Source organism: Daldinia decipiens (assembly GCF_022478715.1).
Source record: "Daldinia decipiens strain CBS 113046 unplaced genomic scaffold F4813scaffold_35, whole genome shotgun sequence".
Lineage (NCBI taxonomy): Eukaryota > Fungi > Ascomycota > Sordariomycetes > Xylariales > Hypoxylaceae > Daldinia > Daldinia decipiens.
Window position 1 is genome coordinate 223,162 of NW_026054578.1, and position 25,806 is coordinate 248,967.

At 46.9% G+C, this 25,806-nt stretch overlaps 8 protein-coding genes across 8 annotated transcripts; 6 read left to right on the forward strand and 2 right to left on the reverse strand.

The window, feature by feature from the left end:
* Window positions 1-1,912: 1,912 nt before the first annotated feature.
* Window positions 1,913-4,805, forward strand: F4813DRAFT_398838 (uncharacterized protein; the record flags this gene model as incomplete). The annotated part of the gene is made up of 2 exons (XM_049248100.1): window positions 1,913-3,542; window positions 3,594-4,805. 2 exons carry the CDS (start codon window positions 1,913-1,915, stop codon window positions 4,493-4,495), a joined length of 2,532 nt encoding a protein of 843 aa, XP_049096658.1. The 3' UTR covers window positions 4,496-4,805.
* A 50-nt stretch (window positions 4,806-4,855) lies between these two features.
* F4813DRAFT_369898 (uncharacterized protein) lies at window positions 4,856-6,760 on the reverse strand. The gene has a single exon (XM_049244472.1). It carries the CDS (start codon window positions 6,591-6,593, stop codon window positions 5,214-5,216), a length of 1,380 nt encoding a protein of 459 aa, XP_049096659.1. The 5' UTR covers window positions 6,594-6,760; the 3' UTR covers window positions 4,856-5,213.
* Window positions 6,761-8,687: 1,927 nt separating this feature from the next.
* Window positions 8,688-10,668, forward strand: F4813DRAFT_200704 (S-adenosyl-L-methionine-dependent methyltransferase). The gene is made up of 3 exons (XM_049239544.1): window positions 8,688-9,652; window positions 9,712-9,916; window positions 9,988-10,668. The coding sequence occupies exons 1-3, from the start codon at window positions 8,824-8,826 to the stop codon at window positions 10,448-10,450; spliced, it is 1,497 nt and encodes a 498-aa protein (XP_049096660.1). The 5' UTR covers window positions 8,688-8,823; the 3' UTR covers window positions 10,451-10,668.
* A 4,752-nt stretch (window positions 10,669-15,420) lies between these two features.
* On the forward strand, window positions 15,421-16,963 carry F4813DRAFT_382521 (S-adenosyl-L-methionine-dependent methyltransferase; the record flags this gene model as incomplete). The annotated part of the gene is made up of 3 exons (XM_049245813.1): window positions 15,421-15,664; window positions 15,856-16,793; window positions 16,850-16,963. The coding sequence occupies 3 exons, from the start codon at window positions 15,421-15,423 to the stop codon at window positions 16,961-16,963; spliced, it is 1,296 nt and encodes a 431-aa protein (XP_049096661.1).
* A 990-nt stretch (window positions 16,964-17,953) lies between these two features.
* F4813DRAFT_200727 (carbohydrate-binding module family 20 protein) lies at window positions 17,954-19,570 on the forward strand. The gene is made up of 3 exons (XM_049239545.1): window positions 17,954-17,984; window positions 18,265-18,437; window positions 18,506-19,570. Exons 2-3 carry the CDS (start codon window positions 18,336-18,338, stop codon window positions 19,547-19,549), a joined length of 1,146 nt encoding a protein of 381 aa, XP_049096662.1. The 5' UTR covers window positions 17,954-17,984; window positions 18,265-18,335; the 3' UTR covers window positions 19,550-19,570.
* Window positions 19,571-19,710: 140 nt separating this feature from the next.
* F4813DRAFT_369905 (uncharacterized protein) lies at window positions 19,711-21,276 on the forward strand. Its single transcript, XM_049244473.1, has 2 exons — window positions 19,711-20,591; window positions 20,666-21,276. Exons 1-2 carry the CDS (start codon window positions 20,202-20,204, stop codon window positions 21,017-21,019), a joined length of 744 nt encoding a protein of 247 aa, XP_049096663.1. The 5' UTR covers window positions 19,711-20,201; the 3' UTR covers window positions 21,020-21,276.
* A 58-nt stretch (window positions 21,277-21,334) lies between these two features.
* On the forward strand, window positions 21,335-22,339 carry F4813DRAFT_200774 (uncharacterized protein). The gene is made up of 2 exons (XM_049239546.1): window positions 21,335-22,129; window positions 22,187-22,339. The coding sequence occupies exons 1-2, from the start codon at window positions 21,614-21,616 to the stop codon at window positions 22,253-22,255; spliced, it is 585 nt and encodes a 194-aa protein (XP_049096664.1). The 5' UTR covers window positions 21,335-21,613; the 3' UTR covers window positions 22,256-22,339.
* Window positions 22,340-22,407: 68 nt separating this feature from the next.
* Window positions 22,408-24,062, reverse strand: F4813DRAFT_200800 (putative monooxygenase). The gene is made up of 4 exons (XM_049239547.1): window positions 23,748-24,062; window positions 23,365-23,696; window positions 22,831-23,307; window positions 22,408-22,774 (listed from the first exon to the last, which is right to left on the reverse strand). The coding sequence occupies exons 1-4, from the start codon at window positions 23,903-23,905 to the stop codon at window positions 22,515-22,517; spliced, it is 1,227 nt and encodes a 408-aa protein (XP_049096665.1). The 5' UTR covers window positions 23,906-24,062; the 3' UTR covers window positions 22,408-22,514.
* Between the last annotated feature and the right edge of the window lie 1,744 nt (window positions 24,063-25,806).

Consider the following 25,806-nt stretch of genomic DNA (forward strand, 5'->3'; position numbering starts at 1 on the left):
TGCCAGAATTAACAACTTTTTGACAATCATAAATAAGTAAACCCGCATAAATAAGGCTCTCAGACCTTTGAGATTTGAACTGAGCTTATGTTTTCACCCTATCTTAAACCCGGGTTCAATGATAAAGTTATCGTACGTAGATCCTAGCAAAGTCCCCCCAGAACACTTAATTTTGCATATAGCTTCACACGCTGTAAGAGCAGTAAACTTATTCGTAATATCTACACCCAAGTATTCATAGCCTAAGTTTCATCCCAGATCTAATAAATAAGTTTGTTGTTTGTGAAATTTCCAAAGGAGTGCCGATTCCCAACTTCTAAATGTATATTCTTACCGAGTAGTAGCTATCTTAGAACCCCCAAGTTCAAATTAAGAAAGAATATTTGCTGTGGCCCAATATAAGCCTAATGATAATAAAAGGATGTAGTTTATCCTTAATAAATCCCTTAGGAGGTACTAACCTACCACCACTGAACATCCTATGAATAAGGTTCGATGCCAGAATTTAGCTTTGTTTATCAAGAACACAACTTGGTGTTGACCTCCCGAGGCTTTTACCGATATATTTTCCATGAATATTTTATACATAAGCAGCAGTAACTATATTAAGGCTTGAACCACCAAATATATCTAATAAAACGTAGCAGTATAAAGGTATCCTCATGAACGTGCGCTCGACTATGAACGAGCCGGTAAGAAGTAGGTCAACTGCGTGTAAGTCAATACCGGGAACAATGACTGAATGCCCACACATTGAAAATGAGCTTGACTGTACATTATCATTGACAGATAAAAACGTGAGTCGATATGATTAGCTGGTGTGGCTTCGTGATTTCAACGTAACGAGTAGCAGTCCTTTTAGAAGAGTACCCATATAAACACGCAGCCGGATAAAGCCATGAATTAAGGAGAGTATCTGCCTAAAATATGATAGACAAAGCAGAAGGACTGAAAGTTTCCATATAAACCATATATATGTTATATTTTCGAGCCTCTGGTCTCTTATATGTTGCAAAAGAAGGCCCCCCCTGAACGAGATAGGAATGACAGTACTCCCCTGATATTTACAAATATTTACAGATACGTACGTAGGCGTGTATAGTCGGCGTCACCATCCTTGGCAGCTGTAGCTGCAGTTGCCTACCAGGTATATAGCAGTGTAGATGCCTACATGTTAGAACTTGCTAGAACATGTTGGGGTTTCCAGTACCATGATTGTTTTTCTTGTGAGCCTTTATTATGCGCACCTACAAATACACAACATACTTCTTACCTACCCCCTAAAACCTACTAATAGCATCCACGAAGATTCGTACATGCCTTAATCTAGAGACTCATGCTAAAGCTACGCACCTTCCACTCCCCTCCTAAGTAATTTACAGAACTTGCCTTAGGTAGGTACCTCTTACCATCCCTCCTACCAGAGGTGACGTGTTGCTTAAATTAAATTACAGGCAGAAAATCGCATCATCCTGTTCCAAGATTTATCCCAAGGCTCAACTGTAGTAAATCTTTTCCCTCGCCTATTATTCTCCTAGGAATACTACGCGCCGTAAGTTCCCCTGCTTTCTATTATTCTGATTGTTACCCTTCCCCCAACCCCTCATTATATCATATCGCTTGACTTCCACCCTAGAACTGGTGCCGTACAAGACGACGGCTTTCCTTCCTCCAATATTATCCCTAGACTAAACCACCCACGAGTCACTTCCCTATACTACCTCGCATATCCACCGCGGCATTCTCTTCTACATAATTCAGGGTACTTTATCATTATTGTTTACCCCATCAACGCTACCTACCCCCCTCTACTTTCACACAGTTACCTAAGTATATCATACTAAGTCTACCTAGGTAGTATCCACGTAGAATCACTACTACATCTCGATATCTGGCTACTTAGCCCATCACGATGTCTGCTCCGAAGTGGACTGCTGGGTCTGCGGGAAGGCCTCTCACACCATCGGCCCCTACCTTCGTTCCCGTCGGTATCAATGCCACTCATGAGGTACTTGATGCCTCATTCGTCACACATACCATTCCAGACATCAGCCCCGATTCCGGAGTTATCGGTCTCTGCGCTGTGTCTCACGAGCGTGCAGGTACTGATGACCTCGGTTGGCACATTGCCGACTTCTTAGCATTCAAAGCACTCCTCTGTGGCGAGACTCACTCGAAAGCTCAGACGTGGCTTTCCCAGTGTGATGTTGTCAGTATTGTAAAGGATTACCCTGAACATTACGTCCACGGCAAGGACCATCGCCTGGTCAATGTCGCTGCCGCATCCTCTTCATACACCGACCGTCATGGAAGTCACCAGAAACGAGACGACGAGATTAAGGTTGAATCATCAGCCGAAAAACTTATAGAGGATTTCCTTATGGCGCTTTCGGACAAGTCTAGGCTCGCTGAAGGGAAGGGTCTTCCCCTAGTCATTATCATTTGTGGCCTTACTACACTAGAGCAGGACGTCTTCTTCGGAAATACTGATCCTAAGCTCCAGGTCACAAGTGAGCGAATGCGCGAGGTACTTGGAAAGCATGTTGATGCTATCGTCATTACCCCTGCTCTATTTTCTGCAGGTTGGCTAGTCAATCCGTCCTTTTGTCAACCACCGGCTAGAAGAATGCGGGCAGACCGCACAGAGTTCCTTGCAAGGCAGTTTGGCGCAATATTTGCAAAGGATGTTGTTGAAAGTTTCTTAAGTTGGTCATGTCCCTTTATTGACTGGGATCAACTTGACAAGGAGAAGAAGGATGGGAGGTTTCCCGGTCCGGCAAAGCCTTCACAGCAGCAGCAAGATGCGATTGTGGCTTTCAAAGTGAAGATCCACAACACCCTCGCAAGTCGATTGTCCGCCGGGCATGGAGACCACTCATTTAGCTTTGAGGCCGATAACGATGACTGGCAGAAGTTAGTTGGTCCCCGCCAGCACAAGCCACTGAGCTACTTCAAACAGAAGTGGGAGAAGCTTGGAGTAGGTGCCGTGGCCACAGGGAACGAGCAGCGACTTGAGTTTCTCGGAGGTGCTTTCGGTGGCAATAGGAAGTCGCAGGAAAGACATATAAAGCACCTTGTATATGACTCGTTCGCTGCTTGGCCCGGATACTGGGTGTTGCCTTTTGGTCGAAGCGCTAGAGCCGCTTTTCACATGTTTCTTGGAAACGATCATCCCGATTACAGGGACTGCCATGAAATCTTCAATATCATAGAGCACCGCTCTACTTCGGCCGTGGTTGCAGACATGTGCCTTAAATACTTTGGCTTCTCAAAACCATATGAAGAACGGTGTAGGGATTGGGATGAGCCAAAGTGGATCAAAGAATCAACCGATTCTACACATCTGGCTGTTAATCGGCTGTTTGGAGAAATCAGCAAGTGCATTCCTAGTGTCAATATGCCTCCTGGTGTCAATCCGAACCACCTCAGCGTCATTCAAAGACGGCTGGAGGTTTCTGCCTCTTATTTATCGGTAGCCATACACAACCACTTCCTTACTCGTACAGGATCCCCCCTGGCAATAGTAAAGAGCATCTCCGACTGTAAGTACACTGAGGCACTATCATTAGTGATTGCTGTTAACATATGGTTAGTTTTTGAAGAGATTAAAGGCCGCCAGACTGAGCTGCTGCTTAAGGATCCCGCGTTGCACGATAAATGTAGCATTTGGTTGAACTCAATTAACCTGCCTATTCGCCGCCGAGACCCTATTACACCTCATGTGACTTCTATGAAGTCCCCGAGAGAAAGCCCACACGTCGCCAGCCAGACTCCTCGAGCTTCTAACAGCGGAGTAGTAGCTTTGAAGTCTCCGACCGCAGTTGTACAGACCGGAAAAGCTTCAGAAACTGTCTCGCCTCCCCGATCCACGGCTAATACGAGACTATCTGGTCTTTCTAATCATCTTCCTGCTGAAATGGAGGAACTACTTCCCGCTATTGACCCAAAAATAGCAATTCGGACACTTACCCAAGAGAAGGAGGATCTGATCAAAGAGCTTATGAAAGCTCCACCCAACAAACTCGTAGAAATCCAGGAAAAGATGGCTGAGAACCACAGTCTCTTGGCTTTCATGGAAGAAATAGCTCAAAAAAAGGAGATGAAATCTAAGAATGGTGCGAATGAATCTGAGAAGCGCATCGGAGTTGTATCGCCATCCATCCACCAGGGTGCCTCTCACGTTCAAAGTCGCAGGGGGGCACTCCAGCCATCTCATGTACAACGAGTCCAGAGCCCTGAGCAACGAATGCCTCCTCATCTCCGAGGTCCTTTAGAGAAGCCCGAGACGAAATCACATGCTCGACGTCGTTTCGGCGAGTCATCCGAAGAGAAACCAGCCGGCGACGTGTTCCAGCTTGGCTCAGGGAAAGGAGGTGCTTCTAGTTCACCAAATGAAACAAAGCCGTTATCACTCACTCAACGCACGACGCAGAAGGAGAATAGGCAAATGAAGCAATCTGATGCATGGGTCCCTCCCCATCTTCGTGGCCTATAGCATGCAAATATCAAGGGCGGTTAAGCCTAAAAGCTAGCGAAACATGTCAGGGGTGCAACGGATGGCAGTCAAAGAAAGGGTTATAGTGTCTAATATGACTTTCAGAGCCACAACTTTGCAAAGAGGGGAAGCAACCTTGGAAGGTTGGAGAGTTAATATTTCGAGATGGTGGAATTCCAACCTTTCCATGTTGGAATATGTCTAACTACCTACCTGGGTAGTATTTACAAATCTAAGTGGAGGACTCGTTCCTGCTCAGATCGATGTTGTTGTTTGAGATATAGGGAAATACTACCACCACCCATCATGGTAACATGATAGGCTGATGGATTTCGCCCGTGGATTTCGCCCGTGGGTGACAATGTGCTATTGGCTTATTTTTCTTAGCTACCTTAGGTACCTATGCGGAGAGCTTTTACCGAAATGCAGTTGTGATTGACGAAGGTTAATGAGATAAGTCATGGAAAACATCAGAGTAGGGGTCTCCTCAACTCCCAATGTCTTTTCAATTGCCTTAATACAAATAGTTTCTGCCTTATATTAAGCCAGTCATTGCCTATCAAGATGCGCGTTTATGCTATTAATGCCAGTTTCAAAGTCACTCTTTTATTTCCTACCTATAACCTATAATAGGTCTCCTAAAGTGCCACATTAGAGACGAGAGTAAGGTATGGCAATACAAACTAAGCACTATAGAGCTCCGTAGGGGATCGTTCAGTCATGTGCTATCTTTCTTCGAATTACTACCACTGCTATTATCTATCTGGCTAACTACAGTGGTGTCGCCGGTACTAGTTGGGGCCCTGGTGCCACGTTGGAAGACGAACAGCGCCTCGTCTTTGCCCGGGAAGCTCGGTAGCGCGATCTGAACAACCTTGACCCAGCCCTCGTCCGCACGCTCCCGTTCCATATACTCGTCCATGCTCAGGTCCCGAAATCCCGTGTACCCGTTGTGATTCTGCGTCCCGACCACGGCTAGCGTGTCCCCGGAATACGCATCCATCATGAGCCGCGTGAAACCGCCCTCTTCGCCGCCGGCAATGGTGCCCCCGACGATGGGGTATACGAGGAGCAGGACCGCTTCGTCGGGGTCTATTTCGGTTTCGGGCTTGCTATTTCCGGCCGAGGATTTGTTATTGTTGTTGTTGCGCCGTCGCTTGCGCAGCCACTCGGCGCCGTCGGCGATCGTCGTGTCGGACACCCAGTTCACGCGCCACGCGCTCTGGGCGCTGTCCACAGGCACCGCGCGGACGCCGTATTGGCGCAGCATGAAGCTCCAGTATCCCCCGCCGGACCCTAGGTCCAAGACCTCGCGCCCCGCGGCGAGCACGCGCAGGATCGCGAGAGCTTCGTGGCTGGGACAGGCGCATCCGAAGTGGTGCATTAGGACGGGCAGTACGTGGTGCGAGCGGTTGCCGGCTAGGGTCGAGGAGACGCTGGGGCCGGCCCATTCGAGGTTGCGGCAGCTCCAGTTTAGGAACGTTAAATAAGGGTTCGGCGGGACGTTGTTGGTGGTGCTGTTTTTGTTCTTGCTCTTGTTCTGCTTGGGGATGGTGAGTTGCGAGGCGAGCGCCGGGTGTAGGTATCGCTTCGACTGTAGGTAGCTGGCTATCTCGGCGCGTAGGCTGCCCTTCTTGGCGTTGGAGAGGAAGGTCTTGAGGGCGGAGGGGGTCGAGGTGCTGGGGTCGAAGATGGAGAGGTAGGCGTCGATGTCGGGGCGTGGAGGTGGTGGGAGAGCTCTTAGTTTTTTCGAGGGTGGAGTTTGCTCGGGGTTTGCATCTGCATCGTCTTGGGTAGAGGGTGAGGGTGCGGGTGTAGGTGCGGGTGCAGGCTCGAAGTACCAGGCATGGAAGGCGTTCTGACGTCCAAGTGAGACGATATGTTGGACTTCGGCCAAGGTAACGCTAACGATAGCATGGTAGACGTAGGGATCACGGCGGGGATGCGGTAGCGCAAAGGAGGCTACGACAGCGGACTGGAAATCATCGCTAGCGAGGAACGCTTCGACGCGTTCGTGTAGCGCCGCGTCAGCCACATATGTCGTCGGGTTCCATGACGGCACGCCCTCGCAATACGTGAAAGCCTTGCTCGGCGCCATTTACCTTGGAGTTACACCCCTCGGGTTTGATTAATTTATATTCGTGAATACGTGTTTAGGGTTAACACCGCAGCACCGACGAGGAGGGAAAATGATAGCTATCAGAGCGCGGGTCCTATAGTGAAATGGCGTTGGGTGCCAGGTATGTAGAATATCAGGGATTCCCCGCACTCAGGGGCTTTTACAGGGTAGCTCATCTCCTATCAAGGAGAAACCTCCGTTGGTCCTTTGCCCCCCCTTTTTTTTTCACTCTTTGCCGTATATATAAATGGGACGGCGAGTCCGGCGTGCGGCAGCGATGGTGATGACCATGCATGTAAAGCGATATCGAGGAGGCGAAGGGAGCTGTGTCACCAAGCTTCCTTGCTCTAAATAGTAACACCTGTGTCAATACTTACTAGGTTAAGTGAGTGCGCGTCCGCTTCGGGAATATAGAACTAAATATCCTATCTAAGTGCCTACCTCTTACAACAAAGCATTCCAAACTCGGAGCTTACGGGTACATGTAGTAGGATAGTTACTCGTGTTCTATCACAGGAATGTTTTCCTAACGCTTCGGTTCGACCGTTAGGTCCTGTTTCATAATGGGCCGGTCCCTTGGCCTTGGGAGCTCGTGTTGGGAAAGTAACGCAACGGAAAAATAAACAGCATGTAGGGCCATTTGTAGATCTAGCTTGTATCCTTCGAAGCTTGGTCGGCCTACAATATACTAGGTTAAGCACTTGCGTTGTTTCAATATCCCTCTCCATCTTTCGTAAGGATACCCTCAGAGTTCCTAACGAGATAAAGCCTGATAATAATCCAAGATATATTGCTTACATACTTTGCCTAGCCATCAATTTGCTAATATTTTACCTAACTATAAATTATATATCAATAGTTTCTACTAGTTCTAGTAGTACTGATGATTCCCCGGCCTGTCAAGAGCTTAGGTACTTATAAAAGGTTAAGAGAAAGATTGCATTATGCCGGAGCTTGCCCCCTCTATGTCCAACCTAGGTACTATATAATTAATCATGATGACAGAGCACGGGATTTAGTAGACTAGGCGCGGCTGTGTGGTGCCGGGAGATAACCATCCATTGGACAATTGCTGGATTCCTGAAGGGGAACAGGTTTGGGATGTTGTCATCTCGGAGAAATATATGCAGTTGGCCATCATAACCAATGACTTCCTTTGGGTTCCTGTATTTACCTGTTCTGTCGACTGTTTGTTTCAGTTTGTAGCAAACTGCAAATCTCGGCTCGTGATGTCACTTTTGTTCAATCGTTCCGTTGCTGTCTTCTTACGGACGCAACAAGACACAAAACCCGAATCACAAGCACAGGGACCAATCACTATTAGAACCGAAAACAATCGTCCAGGAATGATATTAGTATTCTCTAAAAGGCATATCTTCGTTACAAATTCGTCATATCCATGCTCTAAACTAGTATGACGGTTGTGAAGTCGAACTACACAAAGATCCGATTAGAAATCTGGAGTGCTGTTTTAGGAGTAAGTGGGGGATGGTTGAGTCGTCTATCCGAACCCCTGACCCTTGACTGATGGGGACGAATCGGGGGATGATGTTATGTAGGTACCTATTTACGGAGACCATGCAATACTAAAAACCACCCAGTTTATTATATGCATACATGACAAGACTATAAATATAAAATACGATCGTTTAAATATATACGTTTATAACCTATTGCCTCATTTTCTTTTTACTTTTGAGCGAAATACTCGGTGGTAAATATCAACGTAGAATTGTGTCGATACTATTTACGATCTCTTGTTTATTTCCTATTGTACGTACTCACCCGCAGATTGACCTTTACAGGCGAGCTGCCGTGTATCGGTATTGCAGTCCTCATTACGCGGATACCTTTGTCATCCAGACTACCTATTCACCACTTCTGGTGCTCATGCGGGCATCCGAGCCTGATGCTACCAATCTCTTTAGTAGCCACATCAGAATAATTGTATTCCATCTGCCATTCACAATGTGATACGACCGCCATGGCTACGCAAAGAATAGCAGACACTGTCGGCGCCAATGGAAAACCGAGGGTGTTCCCCATTTTCTTTCAATAATATTAGTCGAGCCTGTCCGATAACTTCAGGACCAGATGCATACACGCATGGCTGCTTGAATGTCTCAGATCACTATCCATCACCTGACTAATGACATATAACGACAAGTTTCATTAATTGTCTGGATATCTATTCACTTCTTCGTTGACCATGGCAGACTTCGGTCGTGGTTCAACTGTCCTTGTCTCTCCGAAGCTTCAATACCAAGTCAACACCCATCTTCATCCAGGCATATCACATTACACACCGAAAGATTTCTCTCCAGTTCAAGTTCAGGGGGACGAAAAAAACAGCACACCAATTACCCTACCGAGTCCCCAAGTAAACATCGTGGGAGGAACTCATCCTAACAACGCGAATAGCATAATCTCCCAGGATCGATCTGGTGAACATCCCTGTCCACTCTCGACCTATCCTACCAACTGTAATGGATTTCCAATAAAACTGAACTGCAGCTTACAGCTAGTCCCTCCAGGGCCTCATGATGGTGGAAAATGTTCAATGCTCTGTCCAGCGAATGATAGTCTTAGTGCAGATGTCTATCCCATACAAACACCGCAACCATCGCCTATGGCGTCACAGGACGAGAACAGCCCGTATAGAGATACGCGGGATCTATTGCAGGATTCACAGCAACTGGAAGACAGTTTCGAGATAGCTGATCAACTCGAGGCCAGAACCGCCATGCTGGATGACGAATCCGTCACCGATGGCGGATACGAATCAGATTCGGCAACAAGCGCGTCTACCTCTGTTTCTTCAAGTATATGGGACTTTTCATTCGAGAATGGTAGGAGATACCACAAGTTCAGGGAAGGTCGGTACAACTTTCCGAATGATGATGTCGAACAGGAACGAGAGGATATGAAGCATGCTATGGTCAAGTTGTTGTGCCAAAAACTACACTTCGCGCCCATAGGAGACAATCCCCATGAGATACTTGACGTCGGAACAGGCACTGGAATCTGGGCGATCGAGAGTAAGCCTATCCTCTCTTATTTTATGATCGTTTAGCTATCCAAGTACTGACCTGCCCAGTGGGCGATGCTTATCCCAGCGCAAATATTCTTGGTGTAGACTTAAGTCCTATTCAGCCGCAATGGGTGCCACCTAATGTCCGATTCATGGTTGACGACGTAGAAAGCGAGTGGCTTCATCCGTTAAATCACTTCGACTATATACATTCTCGACACACAATCATGGCTATAAAAGACTGGGATCAATTGCTAACGACGTCCTATGAGTGAGTTCCACTTCCCAGGCATGATATACCTATTCAAAGTCAAGTATTTGAGCTAAATACTATTTAATTAGACACTTAAAACCTGGGGGCTGGTTGGAGCTACAAGAAATCTATCATTTCCCTATGAGCAGTAACAATACCCTTGAGGAGGACCATCCAGTCGCCCAGTACTGGAAATACGTGGATGAAGGACTTGAAAGTCTCGGCGTCGACTTCAGGTTTTCGGATGAAGGTCGGATAGCCGCTTTAATGCGACAGTGCGGATATATCAACGTAACCGAACGCGTCTTTCACATACCCATCGGTACGTGGCCGAAAAACAAAACCTTGAAGAGCGTTGGGCTGTATTGGAAGAAGATCCTACTGGATGGTATTCAAGCTATTGCGCTCGGGCCGATGACTAGAGGACTTCACTGGGGAAGAGAGGAGGTCGAGACCTTCCTGGTATCGGTTCGAAAGGGGTATCATGACAACTCATTGTTGTTGTACATGCCGCTCGTCTGTGTTTACGGCCAGAAACCTGGTGGCCAGTGACTGGAGTACTGGTATTCGCCCGAGTAGTAGTTAGGAGACAGGGATCTCGCATAATGGAACCCAAAATACGAATGTAATTGGGAGAAGAGGGGGAATATTGAGATTGACTGCGGTATCAACCGACACTAGTTTGGCTCATTTTAGACGTTTAGCTACCCTTGCTCGCAGGAGCTGTCATCATTGGAGAATAGCACCCATCCATAGCCGGAATAGGAAACATCTTTCATATACTGTATACATGGTTCTCTCCACCATAAACGTTCACGGCTCTTGAGTACGACGAAGAAGTCGCCTAGTACCTAATGAAGATGATTAAAAATGATACAGCAATATTCATCAATATACGTATAAGATGCTACACGATAAAATATAGAGAGGAAGCCTCACTTCATATCACACATTTTGTTTACTTCTAAAAACAGTATATATCCGTTAGGTGTGTATATTTTTATCACATGCGATGCCCGCCAGGGGTAACACCCGATGGCGTCGGAAACCTGTCAAACGAACTTCTGTGCGCTTTTAGTCTACACACGCGCGACATATACACGAGAAATGAAACGTTCTCCTCTCCTAGTATACCTCATCGCCAATATTATATCACATTTCACTTCGATTAAGTTCTTACCTCCCCCACACCGACCACATCTTACCAAGATCTCGAGCATCAGTTTTGTTTGCTTGTTTTTTCTGGCTAGGTACAGATAGTTACGGGATATCTAAGTGCCATACGCCGAGGCAATCAAATACGCACCTTAGGCTCCAGACGATGATTCGTCACCGCTTGTCTATGTAGGTACCCCAAGTTCACTGGCATTCGCCTATCCGGATCCAGAATCGCCGATATCATCACCATCCCATACACAAGTACACAGTGAGCCTTTCTACCTCCAAAACGAGCTCCATGCAGCAACGGCCGCTGTCACGTCAGGCAAGTAACCGCGCACATACGCACAGTTGCCGCTGCTGACGATAGAACGCGAGTGAATATGACGCGGATTTGCAGGTGGCAACGAGGAAAGGAACAAGCACGCCTTAGAACCTCCGCCCCTCCTCTCCTCTAAGCTAAACGGGGCGGGATATGAGAAATATACCCAGTGCAAGAGAACCTAGACGAAAAGGTTGCCGAAGCTCTATGCGGTCAGTTGCCGGTAGAGAGGTGGGATGACATATTCAACCCTTCCAGCTACCTATCTCCTATGGCCCCAGGTCTCGCACGATATTCCACGACATACCTACGAGGTAGTAGTGTGCTGATATCTGTTGTGCGACTATCTAGGAACAGCAGGTTTGGTGATATTTGGACGTGCTAAAGTTCTACTTGCACAGCGTGTGTATTTATTTCTTGGCGTACATACTCGCATCCTCCTAAAAGTGATCTTTGATCTTTTAAAGTATCGCAACTTCCCGCCTTGAAATGGGACAACTGTCAGTGGCTGCATCAGAGGCGTGACAAATCCTAACGGCCTTATTGCAGCCAACCAGATAGCAAGCACCAACGCCACTCATGTATTATGCCCCTTTTTTGGAAGATGCTACCTTAGGTACCTATGTCTACCCCAGGCGTCCTGCATATTAATTAGTACCTACTTTACTTGACGCGTTACTCTCCGAAGAACTTAGAAGTGCAGCGGCCCCTGAATAGATAAGGAGACCCCCTTGTCCTGACCCCCTTGTCCTAAAGATCCTAGATTGATGAAGGCACTTATATACTGACTTCTAGACCATGAATACGCATGAATAAATGCCCCAATGAGCTAAGTCGCTTGACATACCCTTGAGCAGGTGTTACAATAAGATGCTGAAACCGTACATATAGTTAAGAGGTCATGCCATATCAAGCACCAGCAACATAGATACAATCGCAACAGCCCTAAGATTCATCTTGTTTCTTCCCTTTCCTGAATATCTTCTAGATAGATTAAGTCTTTTCCTACCAGTTGGTTTTAGGAGTTCGTTAGATGGGGGCTATTTTTCTCTACGAAGATTCATGATCGTCGTAAGGCTTTTTACACATTGAGGTCTGATTATTACGATGGCTTCAATTAATGAGCTATTGGATTTAGAGACATTGAAGATTATATTAGAAGATTGGATAAATAATCCGACAACATATTTGTCTGACGCTTCTTGTAACGACAGTATCAGGTAGTTATAATGAAGTTGTCGCCACGCCAGGTTACCCTGTGGTGATTGTTAGTAGATAATAGTAAAGAGTCTAATTCGGATACTAATAGATACCTAGCCTATGCATTTTGAATGACGAATAATAACTGCCCAGCTAGTTACCAGGTAGGTACCTATCATAATATATCACTTTCAGCGATGCATTTGGCATCTTTTAATTCAAGATTTAAGTAAGCCTTACTTCCTTGAAACACCGTGATCACCACCGATAGGGTTTCTCGAATATATTATATAAAAACATTTACACGTATATGTTAAACCGGTGCCTCAAGCTCTAAGATGTCATCTGAAATAGTCAGTCTAAAATTAGCCGTTATATCGTAGCATCCCCGGGCTAAGCCTTTTACTTCTTAGATGAGATCGAACCGGCAGGCTGGTTTTCATCTAAACTTAACCAAGATCCCATCGCTCATTGCCATATTTAGATATCCATAGCCCCTTTTAGACTCCAACTCGCGATATAGGTGCTGTTTTAGTCATCAGGTAACACGCTCAAGAGCCAACCATTATCATTAGCTAGGAAAAGCAATCCAGGGTTCCTTTCCCCTGGAACTCTGTGCATATAATTTTTAGCCCGATGACTGCTATCATGGGACCTATCTGCTTCTGAAGTCAGTTATAATGGCTACCAATTCATCCTCTCTAGCATTGAGATTCAATGAGAAAAATACCACAAGTAGCCAACTACGTTGGGCAGGTACTAAATGTCAAGGTATAAGTAGATTAGGGGTATATAAGAGGCGTGCAGCACTCTCGAAAGAGGATATAAGAACAGGTGCTAATAGTTCAATTCAATTACCCTGACACTCACTTTATGTATGGCATTCACAGGTATAAATCTAATACTAAACCTGAGTGCCTAAGTCTGACAGATTTTACTTTCACTTGACGCTGGAGAGGTCTACAGCAAAATATGAAGATAGGACCCCGAAAGGTCTACCATTTTCCGGAGTGGCTTTATAGTCTTTGGTTATGAGGAATAGGCTTCAAATACGTATCAACGGCCTAAGTGTATAGGTAGACTTAAACAAAACCAATGCCTTAAGCACTTGTGAGATTAGATATTAATCATTATCAGCCGTAGGTTTACTAGGTAGAAGCACTACACAAAAATAAACCGGCTTACAAATGTACAGGGGTAACAGCCCACTGCAGTGCAGACACCCGGGCAAGAAAAGGATAACTGCAGCCAAACAGCCCACAGCAGGTCCGCACGACGGCCGAACAACACACACAACCAACCAGCCAGAACAGTCGCATAACAAAATCTACACTTGTGTCTACGTTCCCTTAGAATTTCCAGGTCGTCGGAATCCTGACCGTTCTAGTTGTTGGGAACCAAGTCACTGGGTCCTTATGGCCTAAGACACGTCGGGTTATACAAATGTAGAAAAAAGGTAATCGCCGTCTAAGAGCTGCGTGTCTCTCGCGATCCCACTTTGTTGGACGAATTCCTCCAATCCCTTACCACTACGGAGACAATACACGCGCACACAGATTTTCTCTCCCTCGCCTCCCCGGCTGCTTGTACCGAAAAGTGAAGAGAACCACGGTTTTTTTCACATGTCTGCTGTGTCACACACCACAAGAGAACGCCTCTTGGACCCAAGACCAAGTCCCCGGTAGCTGTCAACCAGTTCTCTGGTCCGGAAGATCCCTGGAGTTGTCTTATCTTAATTACCTACTTATGACCAGTTTTTCCTAGACATATATCTATCTCACCTCTTATAAGAGCTCCTACTGATTCAGTAAGGTATCCCATCCAGCGCCAAATCTTAAACGTTAACGATACCAATTCCGTCTCTAGATAGCTCTTCTCCTTGTCGACTAAGCCTGCATACTTAGGTATTAACCTCTTCATAGAGGGAAGAGGCCAAGATTATTTTTTACTTAGGTATGCAGCATCCAGCATATTGACTTGCTCTTGCGGGGCTTTGTTCTAAGACAAGATATACTGTATCTGGAAAGAGAAAGATCATTCATGGAAACTAGACGAAGGAAACTAGGAGAGGACGCCAGACAGAGAACAACCTCAAACCAATGAGAATACTAACTTTCTTATTAGCAGGGTGTGTGTATGGATCTTCTAGTTTGACTTCATTCATCTATGATCTTCAAATCCTAGCACCAGTTGTCTCGCGTAATAAGCACCTTTCAGGGAGTAATACAATATTTATAGCCCCGGTCTGTTTCTCTTCTTCTAAGCTACCTAGAAGCTCCCGGGTTCATTTACACAACGTTGACACCACTCCGGCGTATAATGATTCCTGAGTTTATAAAGGTTAAATGTTTATGATCTGTACAGCCCAACCTCATTTCCCAAGTTACCTTCATATTCACCTGGCCTATTTTTCCAATACCACATCATTGCATACTTCCTATTGTGTATAGCTTGTTCCTCTAATTTTGTCTGTTAAAACTGCTGTTGTTCTCTGTCTTATACCTGTTAGTAGGTATACATATTTGCATTCGCGTTGGCGGCCTACTTTAATTCCGTCGCAAATCTCGGCACATTACGCAGAAGTTACTATCACAATCGTTGCTGTCGGTACCATTACCTAGGAGCAAAAATGGTTAGGCTTAGATTGGCTGCCTGGCTCCACCCGACTTCACCCATGGCAACTTCTTCCAGTACGGAGCACAAAAGACAGAACCTTAAGCACACGCTTGAACTGCCGACAAGTACGCTAGAAAATAAACATCACAAGCAGAAGCTCCATAGAGAAGAGCCTAATAACAACATCCGAGTTGCGAGCTTTCCGAGAAGGAACACTCCTCCCACGATGGCGTCGTCGAAGATGATTGCGCTCGCGCAGAAAATTGCCTCCGAGACCGAGAAAGTCGAGGCCTACTTCAAAAACAATGACCTTCTAGCTCCAAGATTCGACGCAGACGCGCCTGGTGACTTTCCTATTATGCCGGATGACGTTTCTAGAAGCCGCAGAGAAGTCATTCATGCTACCCAGGAGCTGCATGATCTTATGGTCGGACCCCGAGAGACGGTTCGATGGATGGCTTGGGATGTAAGTTCCTCTCTGCGTTTCTACTTCTTATATTCTCCTTGACACAATATACGTATCTAGGCATCTATTATCATACTGACTTAATAAAACAGTTCCTAAACACCCAGAGCCTACAGCTTATCAACAATTTTGGGCTCGGTATGTCTACGATACCCGTATGCTATTTATCCATGAGATACTGATATTATATCCTAGCAACACTTGTGCCCCTTGACGGTTCCATCACTTTCTCAGAGCTCCAGGCCAAAACCTCTCTTGACCCGATCAACCTCGCCCGCTTGCTGCGACATGCTATGACGAACCATGTGTTCCAGGAACTAAAGCCAGGCGTAATCGCACATACGGCCGCATCACGACTACTAGCCGAGGATCAAGATCTACAGGCCTGGGTGATATTCAATACAGAGAGTGTTTACCCGGCATCCGCTCAAGTGGTCAAAGCCCTAAGGACGTATCCCGAAGCAACGAGCCTTACCCGCACTGGATTCAACTTCGCCTTCGATACAGTTGACCTAGAGCCTATGTTCGTTACAGTTGGAAAGGACCCCAAGTACGCTGAGCGCATGGCGCAGGCTATGAACAGCCTCACGGGAGGTGAAGGATACGAACTATGGTACCTATTAGAGGGCTGCGACCTGACGGACGTGGACGCCCGCGGCGGAACTTTGGTCGATGTAGGAGGTAGTCATGGCTTCGTGGATGTGCATCTGGCTGAGGTGTACAAGAATATCAAGTTCGTGGTACAGGACCTCCCTAGTACCGTCGAGAGCGCGCCGAAGCCCATATGCGCAGATGTTAAGATCGCTAAGCGCATCCGATTCCAGGAGCATGACTTCTTCAAAGAGCAACCCATCCATGGCGCCGATGTGTACTTCTTCCGCTGGATCATGCACAACTATTCGACACCTTATGCTGTCCAGATCCTCCGTAACCTAATTCCGGCACTAAAACCGGGCGCCCGAATTATCATCAATGACCACTGCCTCCGAGAGCCTGGCACCGAAAACCCTTGGGATGAGCGCTTAATAAGAAGCATGGACCTTGTCATGATGAGCTTGCTGAACGCACAGGAGCGTGGGGAAGAAGACTTCAAACAGCTGTTCGACATGGCTGGAGATGGGTTCGTCTTCAAAGTAAGTTTCTTGCTTCCTTCAAAATTGAAGACTAATATTCTAACTTATTGTCGAAGGGCGTCACCAGACCGAAGGGTTGCCGCATGAGCATCATCGAGGCAGTGTGGCAGCCAGATGAAGTCGACCAAGCCTCGGCTACGGAGAGTCTGTCTGGACTTACACTTACGTAGAAGCGATAGGCGCAGGTGGAATCGTTGGTATATGGGGGGGCTACTCATCTTGAGGTGTATGGGTGGTCGAGTGGCCTAGTCTGCAAGTATTTTTTACTCGAAAAGTTGATACGGCGAAAGGACTATTGTGCATAAGTCAACGGTAGTAATCTGCTGGGTAGAGAATATCCCTCCTGTTGATTGCATAGCCGGAGGAATAGTTCATGAGATCTTCTTTCTTTCTTTTTTCTTTAGTCTCTTGAGCTTGATACCCGACCCCCTTTACCGTTGACGACTGGATGGATGAACAACAAATAATGAGCAGGAGGAAAGGGAGACTCATTCGGGAAAGCTGTTCATGATGATGATGTCACGGCGAACGGAGGATGTATGATTAATGGGCACCCACCACGAGTCTGTTAATATGATTGGCATTACAAAAATATGTATTTCCTAGAAATATTGGGTTTCTCCCCAGATTACTTCGTACCTAATCTTAAGGGGTTTAAAATACCAATTCGGCCCATTACTTGTCGACTCAACGAAGTTGTCACGACTCATTTGAGTAAGTATAACTGATCTGTTAAGAGGTCTAATGTCCAAAGCGGGGTCTGCCAGCAGAGTTTATAGCTGATGATTCGTTTAGAGCTCGGAGGCTGAGGGAGCTTTAATGCTGGCAATGCGTTTGAGGGATCTACGACAGCACAAGAGCCGCCGGACATCGAGCCAACTCTAGAATCGTTCCACCCGGCGCTTTCTCGGACCAGATCACATGTATTTTGGCCCACGCCAGGGCTGTCAAACGGGGAGATCCTTAGCGGACTCTCCAAGCAACCCCAGATCAGGTATCCCCTGTAAATGTGGAGTTTCCCCGTCTTAAGAATCGACCCAAGATCCAGGATAGTCATCGGCTCCAAGATAATTCTATATATGGCCTAGGTTCATGCATTGCATCAGAGCTGTAATCCGGGGTCCTCCTCTACAAGACAATATGCGCCTAGAGCTACCGATGAACGCCCGGAGCTATGAGGCCTAATGCTAGGTATAACACCACTTCCCCAGAAAACTTCCTCCGAGTGGACAACTATAGCGTAGGAGCGGGGCCGACAAGTTGGAAATGACCTCGGCGGTATATCATAGAGCAGAGCGACATTAGCTGCAGATGAAGCAACAGCTTCCTCCGCCATCCCCATTCGAAATCTCGGTCCTTTTCACGTATATGCCGCGATACAGCCGATATGAGCATTAGGTTGATGAGAGAGGTATATATCAGCAGACCAGCTTGCCATGAAGTCGAGTACATGAGTTTTGACAACCACAAGATCATCTTTAGTCCTCGCATTCTTAGCACTCTCGAGACTCTACGCCAGTTCAACTTTCCCGACGCTTCAAGATGAAAGCGATCGTTGCGCTAGCCGGCTCCGGCCTCATCACCCTCATTCAGGGCCACGGGTACTTGACTATACCCGCAAGTCGCACTCGCCAAGGAGCGGAGGTATGTTCACTTACCTTGATAAGCTTCGGGGTTCTAATGAAGCTGATTCGCTGTTTTAATCAATATAGTCTGGGAGGGATACTTGTCCGGAATGCACGATTCTCGAGCCAGTGACAGCCTGGCCGGATGTCGATGAGGCAAAGGTCGGCCGCTCAGGCCCTTGCGGGTACAACGCCCGCGTGAGCTTTGACTACAACCAGCCATCGGCAGACTGGGGAAACAAAATCGTAGCCACGTACTCTCCCGGCCAGGTTGTCGATGTTGAGTGGTGCGTCGACCACAACGGTGACCACGGCGGGATGTTCGCGTACCGCATCTGCCAGGACCAGGCTATCGTCGACAAGTTCCTCGACCCTAACTATCTCCCCACTGAGGAAGAGAAGCAGGCTGCCGAAGACTGCTTCGAAGAGGGCCTTCTCCCTTGCACTGACGTTAACGGCCAGGACTGCGGATACAATCCTGACTGCACCCAGGGCCAGGCGTGCTACCGAAACGACTGGTTCACGTGCAACGGATTCGACAGCGGCGACCAGACCAAGTGCCAGGGCGTGGATAAAGCGGCGCTGAACTCGTGCTTCACGACCATCGCAGGGGGCTACACAGTCACCAAGAAGATCAAGATTCCAGAATTCGTGTCCAACCACACGCTGCTCTCGTTCAAGTGGAACTCATTCCAGACGCCTCAGGTATACCTGTCGTGCGCGGACATCGCCATCACCGACGGCGGCTCCGTATCGACAACGACCAGTTCGTCCTCGGCGCCCGCAACCAGCACCGCCGCGTGTACCGCCACCACTAGTAGCGTAGCACTGACATTCAACCAGGCCGTCGTAACATCGTACGGGGACACGATTAAGCTCGTGGGCTCGATCCCCGAGCTCGGCAATTGGGACGTCGCGGCTGCGCCGGCTATGTCGGCCGCCCAGTACACGGCTTCCAAGCCCCTGTGGACGCTCTCCCTGAGCCTCGCGCCGGGCCGCAAGTTCGAGTATAAGTTTGTTAAGGTGGCGAGCAACGGGGCTGCCACGTGGGAGAGCGATCCGAACCGCTCGTACACGGTGCCGAACTCGTGCGGCTCGTCTGCGATCGCTGTCGAGGGAACTTGGCGCTAGATTCTGATTCTGTGTATTTAATTCTTTATTTTGGATATATATTTAGTACGTAGGTAGGTAGGTACATGTGTTGATGAATTTGATGATCAAGAGCTTAATTATCATAAAATCAAAAAGTCTTTCCTTTGCAGATGTTCATCCCTGAGTGTGTTGGTTATGTGCTCATAATTACATATTCGATGTTATTTAAATCACAAGGGTACAATTTATTCGTGTACCAGGGATCATAGTCGATCTCATTTCCTCTCGTCATGATCCATCTTATTCCTCTTTCCTCTACGTAAAGCTTGCCGCTCAGGAGCACCTAGCCAATGACCAGTTACTAGATTCAAATATCTCGTAGATCGTGGAAGCTAATACATGATACTACTGTTTATGCCTAGCTACTGCGATTTTCCATATTGCGAACGATTTATAATTACTACCGTTCGTCATGGCGTTTAGAATAGATCGGACTAGAACTCGTCAAATACGTCTTAATGACGAGAATGACCGTCATTCGTTAGAATCCTTGACGCGATGATTGACACAGATACGATTGATATCAATGGACCTGTTCGCGGCTCTTAAGCTATCGACGTTGCCATGGATCGATCTTGGAGATACTAAGCTTGAGAATCGCGATACGTTGACAGTTTAAGCACTTATTACCATGTTCCGACAATCGCTTCGACTGGCATGGAAGAAGAACTTTGGAGCACGGCAACTATCTGTGCCGCCGACTCCTATAACCTTACTTCGTCCGTATTCTGACAATCAGACGACTCGGGACAATCGTTCCCCGAATGACCCAGCACAGACTCCTACCCAGGCAGGCAGCATCTCGTCGGTGATAAAGCAGGACCACCGGCAAATTGAGAAATACCACGACAAGATTATCAATTCAAAGGATCACGATACTCAGCGGCGATACCAAAATGCCTTTGTGTGGGAGCTGACGAGACATGCAATAGCCGAGGAGCTAGTTGTATATCCTTCAATGGAGACAGGCCTCAACAACGGGAAAGAGATAGCCGATAAGGACCGAGAAGAGCATCAGATAGTACGTGTAGCACATCCTTATACAAGTCGTTCGAGTTACGTCGAACAGTGTACTAACAAATTCTCGCCACCCAGGCTAAAGAGCAGCTCTACAAGTTCCAGAACATGACCCCTGACGATAGTGGTTTTATCCCAACTCTCGAGTCGCTGATGACGGATCTCAAAATTCATATTCAGCAAGAGGAAGAACATGATCTCGTCAAACTAGAACAGGCACTACGGCCGACAAGATCGAGAGAACTAGCCCAGCAATTCGAAATGACGAAGGTATTCACGCCAACACGTAGCCACCCGAGCGCGCCGAATAAGCCGCCATACGAGACTGCTGCTGGCCTCATGACAGCGCCACTAGACAAACTTGGTGATATGTTTCGCGCATGGCCAGATGAGCCCGGGTCAAAGCCAGCTTCTGGTGGAGCTGGGAGATAGACACGAGCGCGTAAGAGCACACGGTTACGTCTACTAGAACATTGCGGTATCGTCCTAGTAGAGGTTAGTGATGAGTTTACTAAAAAGTGAATTATATTAGGTTTCATATACATGGATAAATATTTCAGTGTCGCATAATGTTCATCCAGTTCTATACAATCGATTAAGTCCATGCCTACCTCTATACATAACGTGCCATAGCTTAGACGAAGCAAGGAACAAGGTCTGAGCAACGATACATGCATATGCATCACGTTATAAATAAATTTTATCATCATTGGTCACGTATCTCGTATTCAGTGTCTGAGGTCCAGTGAGAAATATCATAGTCAATGATTCGATCGCGGCAATTTAGCCGATTCGACGTCCGTGATGACAACGTCTGAGTATAGATCCTTCTACGCCGACTTTCGTAATAAACTCGGTCTAGATCAGCCACCGTTACCCTATATGCTAACGTTACGCCATGGTAGCAAACCATAATTCGAGCAGAGAACTATATATAACCTTTGAGTGAGCCCGTTCCAGTTGTAAGTCAACGTATGCATCACCCAGCTTTAACATACCGGTTTTACATACAGATCTTACGACAAAATGAGAAACCTCAAGTTCTTCGCTCTTGCGAGCCTCTTCGCCCTCGGCCGCTCATCCGAGCAACATCAACAACCTCAAGGAGATCTAAAGCCATGGGAAGTAACCAGACTATCTACATACTCTCCTTCAGGCCGTCCAGGAAGTAGCCCTCTCGCTCACCTATGGGCAACTATCGCAAACCCCAACTCCATTCCCGCAGGTTCAGGAGCCTCATTCGAACCGAGCAAGGCGAACTGCACAGTGGATTGGACGTGGTCTACTGAAGAGCCATATGGGCGTACTGTTTCGTGCACGACAGGAAACCAAACTGCCATTTCGGATTCAATCTCAAAGTGGACTATCGAGATTATTAAGGCAAACAGCAACTACTCGTCGCCAACCGAGGACTTCGATGTGAAGTTCACGCTCACGGCTAACTTAACGGTGAACGGAGAGGATTATTACAAGGTCCTGGCCGGGACACAGCATTTCGCTGTCGGAGAAAATATGAGAGGGACTTGCGGTGGTAGTGGTTTGGTAAGTACATTTATATCTTTTCATATATCCAGACACTAACGTCGATGGCTACTACAGTGTTCTTGGGGTCTCATGGATGAAAGCAACCCAGTGTTGATTGAGCCGACGCTTGTCGCCTCTTCCTAACAGTTTCGACAACCCTACTATCTGATCAGAAGATATAGGAGACATTATGAGGCCAAGGCCCAACTAGGTTATATACGTTTTTAGCATTTTTAATGTAAGGGTATTACTTGGGGTATTGGCCATAGACCACGGATCTATCTTGGCGTACGAAAACCTGGAGAAAGCTCATGTCATGTATTATTTCATATTCTCTAGCCATTCAACTTCAACGCAGTATTCAACACACTAACCAACATCTACAATTTTATCCAAAACGTTGTCACAGAGTAACCTTCTCGTCAGGCAGAGGCACTACAGGCAGACCCCAAATAATGCGAGGTCCGGCATCCTCGCCACTCCAGGCTTCGTCAAAAGCAATACTTGACCATTCCGCTGCCTTTGACCCTCTTTCAATCATTTCGTCTTGATAGTTCCCAAGCACCTTTTTGATTTCCTCAGTATTGTTTGTATGCAATTTCGTTAAGATCTTCCCAAGCTTGAGCGCATCGAGCAAGGCGTGGAACCCTCCTTCACCTCGAACTGTTCTTTCGCGTTAGTCTCTTCTTTGAGTCGCTGGATTCATCATAGCCACTTACATGAGGGCATACAGTGTGCAGCATCACCAAGTAACGTAACCCTTCCCTTAGGCAATGACTCCGGGTTCATGGTCAACGTGTAGATGTGTAAGGGCGGGGTTTTCATTCCTTCAGGTCCCACTTTCTCTACGATAGATCTGAACTTGGCCGGCAGATGCTTTGTTTTCTCCAACGCTGTCTCGTATAACTTCTCACTGCTAGCCGAGTACGTCCAGAAATCCTTCTTAGTTGCTTCATCGTCGCGCCAGAACAAATTAAAGAAATATTTGCCGGACTTCCCATCAGGAAAAGCCTCGCTTAGGCCAACGAAGAGGAACGAGGGGGCTTCATCGGTCAAACTCGCATCGACTAGATAACAAGAACACCCTATCTGGAGCTGTTCCTCCATATCGCGGCCGCTTAGGATGATCTCTCCGTTTATTACCCCTTGACGTGGTTTCCTGATGACATCTTGCCCGCCTAGGAGGTATTTCCTAGCTAAAGATCAGTCAACACGCAGTCATACTTCCATCCAGGGTACCCCCAAACACTTACTAGGACTATAAGGGCCATCCGCTCCAATAAGGATATCGCCAGTAGCCGAAGTCCCATCTTCGAAGTATACTGTTACGGAATCACCGTGTTCTTCAATGCGAACAGCATGCTTGCCATATTGGACCGGCATGTTCGTTGCTAACCACTTCCGAAGTCGAGCACGGTTCGCACGAATAAATTTCCCACTGCCATCGTCACGGACTCCAAGTTTTCTAGTGCGATCATGCCTATACCAGGCACACTCATAGTTGTATTTCAGGGGCAGCAAATGGTTTACGAAATCGCGTGATGGCAAATCATCGGGGATAGACGTGTCGAGCTCTTCAAGCATACTTGCTAATTATTAGCTCCCACACTTCTCTATCTCGTTGAGGATCACTTACGTGTGGAGGCCAATCGCCCACCCCTGGACTCGAATATTGTCACTGCGATCTCGCTCGAAAATCTCAAAAGAGACCTTATTCTTACGCAGTGTCTGGCCGAGAAGCAAGCCCCCCAGGCCACCGCCCACAATTAGAATATGAGGAGTCCCTTTCGCCATTCTTGTCGGCCCAGTAAGTAAAGATTTAAGATATTGATACCAAGAACAGCCGTCCTTACTACCCAACTAACCCATACTCAACAGCGTGTTGCTTCAGTATCAACTTTATATACATATTTTAGCCTTAGGAGATTAATAGCAGTTAAACCTCAAGGCTTGCTCGGACTAAAGATCAGCGAAACCTGCGAGGGGCGCTCGGCTCGGCCATACCGGTATTGTTAACGCAGCACCTGTTGGTGCAAGATCCTGCGCAATATTGTGACTTTTGGACATTGTACCATTTTTTCCGGTTGGAACGTGGCGGAGTCCGAATACATGCCTGTCTGTTTACCGTACCTACAAGGAAATAACACCGGAGCAAAGGTGTTTATTCATATCAACATATTCCACTACTACTCAGAAAATGAGACATGTGACAACATGGTTTTCATTCAGGGTTATCAGGAGGAAGCCATAACAGAGTATTCGAAAGTTGCACACCCAACCGATTCATAAACCTACCTATGTAGTTCCAATAATTATCGCACATACATTCATTCTGTTGCATAAGCTACACAGTACAACCTTAGGTACATATGGAGGCAATTCTAATATAACAGTCCAACAGACTAAATTAAGTTGCCTTAGCCAAGGTAATGTCTCACTTAGGTTCCAGTTAAGGGTTAATAGAAGCATTCAAGGCGTTAATACAAAGCTCCTTCCCCGAAACCGACATATTCCAGCCTCAATATCAACTAAGAGGCGCATTCCACCACGCCTCCAGATCCGACTTAAACGGTTTGAAACCACCCCTGTTGCACCACGGGAGCAGCCGCATCTTCCCGCTCCCTAAGAATAGAGCAGAGCGTTCTTTAACAGGCACAACCGCATAGAATACGAGTTAAGTATTCTAATTAGTTATAGCATGTTCAGGTTTACCGAGTAAAGCCCTAAGGTGCGAGAAGTCTTTGAAACATTCGGATGATCGAGCTTCTATGCCTCCTTAAGGGTCCTGCCTAAAACTATGAGCCCGTTATGTCACATGAGCTGATGTAAAACATACGATCAATTTCGCGCCATGAGAGAAAAGATTGTACTGTATCTCCTTACAGCTACGGGGTTAAGAAATATATTCAACTGTCGGCTCCGAGGTATACCATACCTCGGTCTACACTATCAGTAGCCCGATTAGTTATGAACCGTCACCGCCCTTTTCTTCACGAGTATTCAGGACGCGGTTCTATAGTTATCCTTCTTCTATAACTAGTTATAATCAGTGATACTTGGAAGGTAATGAGAGTTCACTTATTGAGGCCCGGAATAATATTACGGGACTTAGAAGCACTACGATGCCCGCCTAACTCAGCGCCACTAACTTATTCGACTTTTTCTAAATTCTGATAAAGCAGAGTCGCGGTCAATGGCGGTCTAGCTAGCTTGATGTACGTCTCGGCGAGTTACGCCACTTTTTTCAAGGTCTTTACAGAAGTTCCGAAATCTCGGAAATCATATGGGTTATAAAAACTGAGCTATAATTAGCCACACGTAGTTAGTAATAGGTAGGTACTCAAGCATCAAAAGAGAGAACTTTAGTCATCCTCGTAATATCACTTCTCCCCTCTTCAACGCCATATCCTGTCAAGGCGCAATGAAGTGATCGCTATTTTCAAAGCCAGAGGCTGAACACCTATTCACGCAAGACACTTTCTGCTACCTTAGGAAGGTTTGCTATTTATTAGAAAATTCTTGGTTCCTAGGCTTATTAAGGCCTGACCTACATCGGAGTTCTATTTACAGTCGAAGCTTGTAGTCAAAGCCGAGAAGCTAGCGTTACGGAACGGGTAGAGCGATTTTTTTATAAAAAAAAAAGGGGGGGGGGGGGGGGGGGGGGGGCGGGGGGGGGGGGGGGGGGGGGGGGCGGG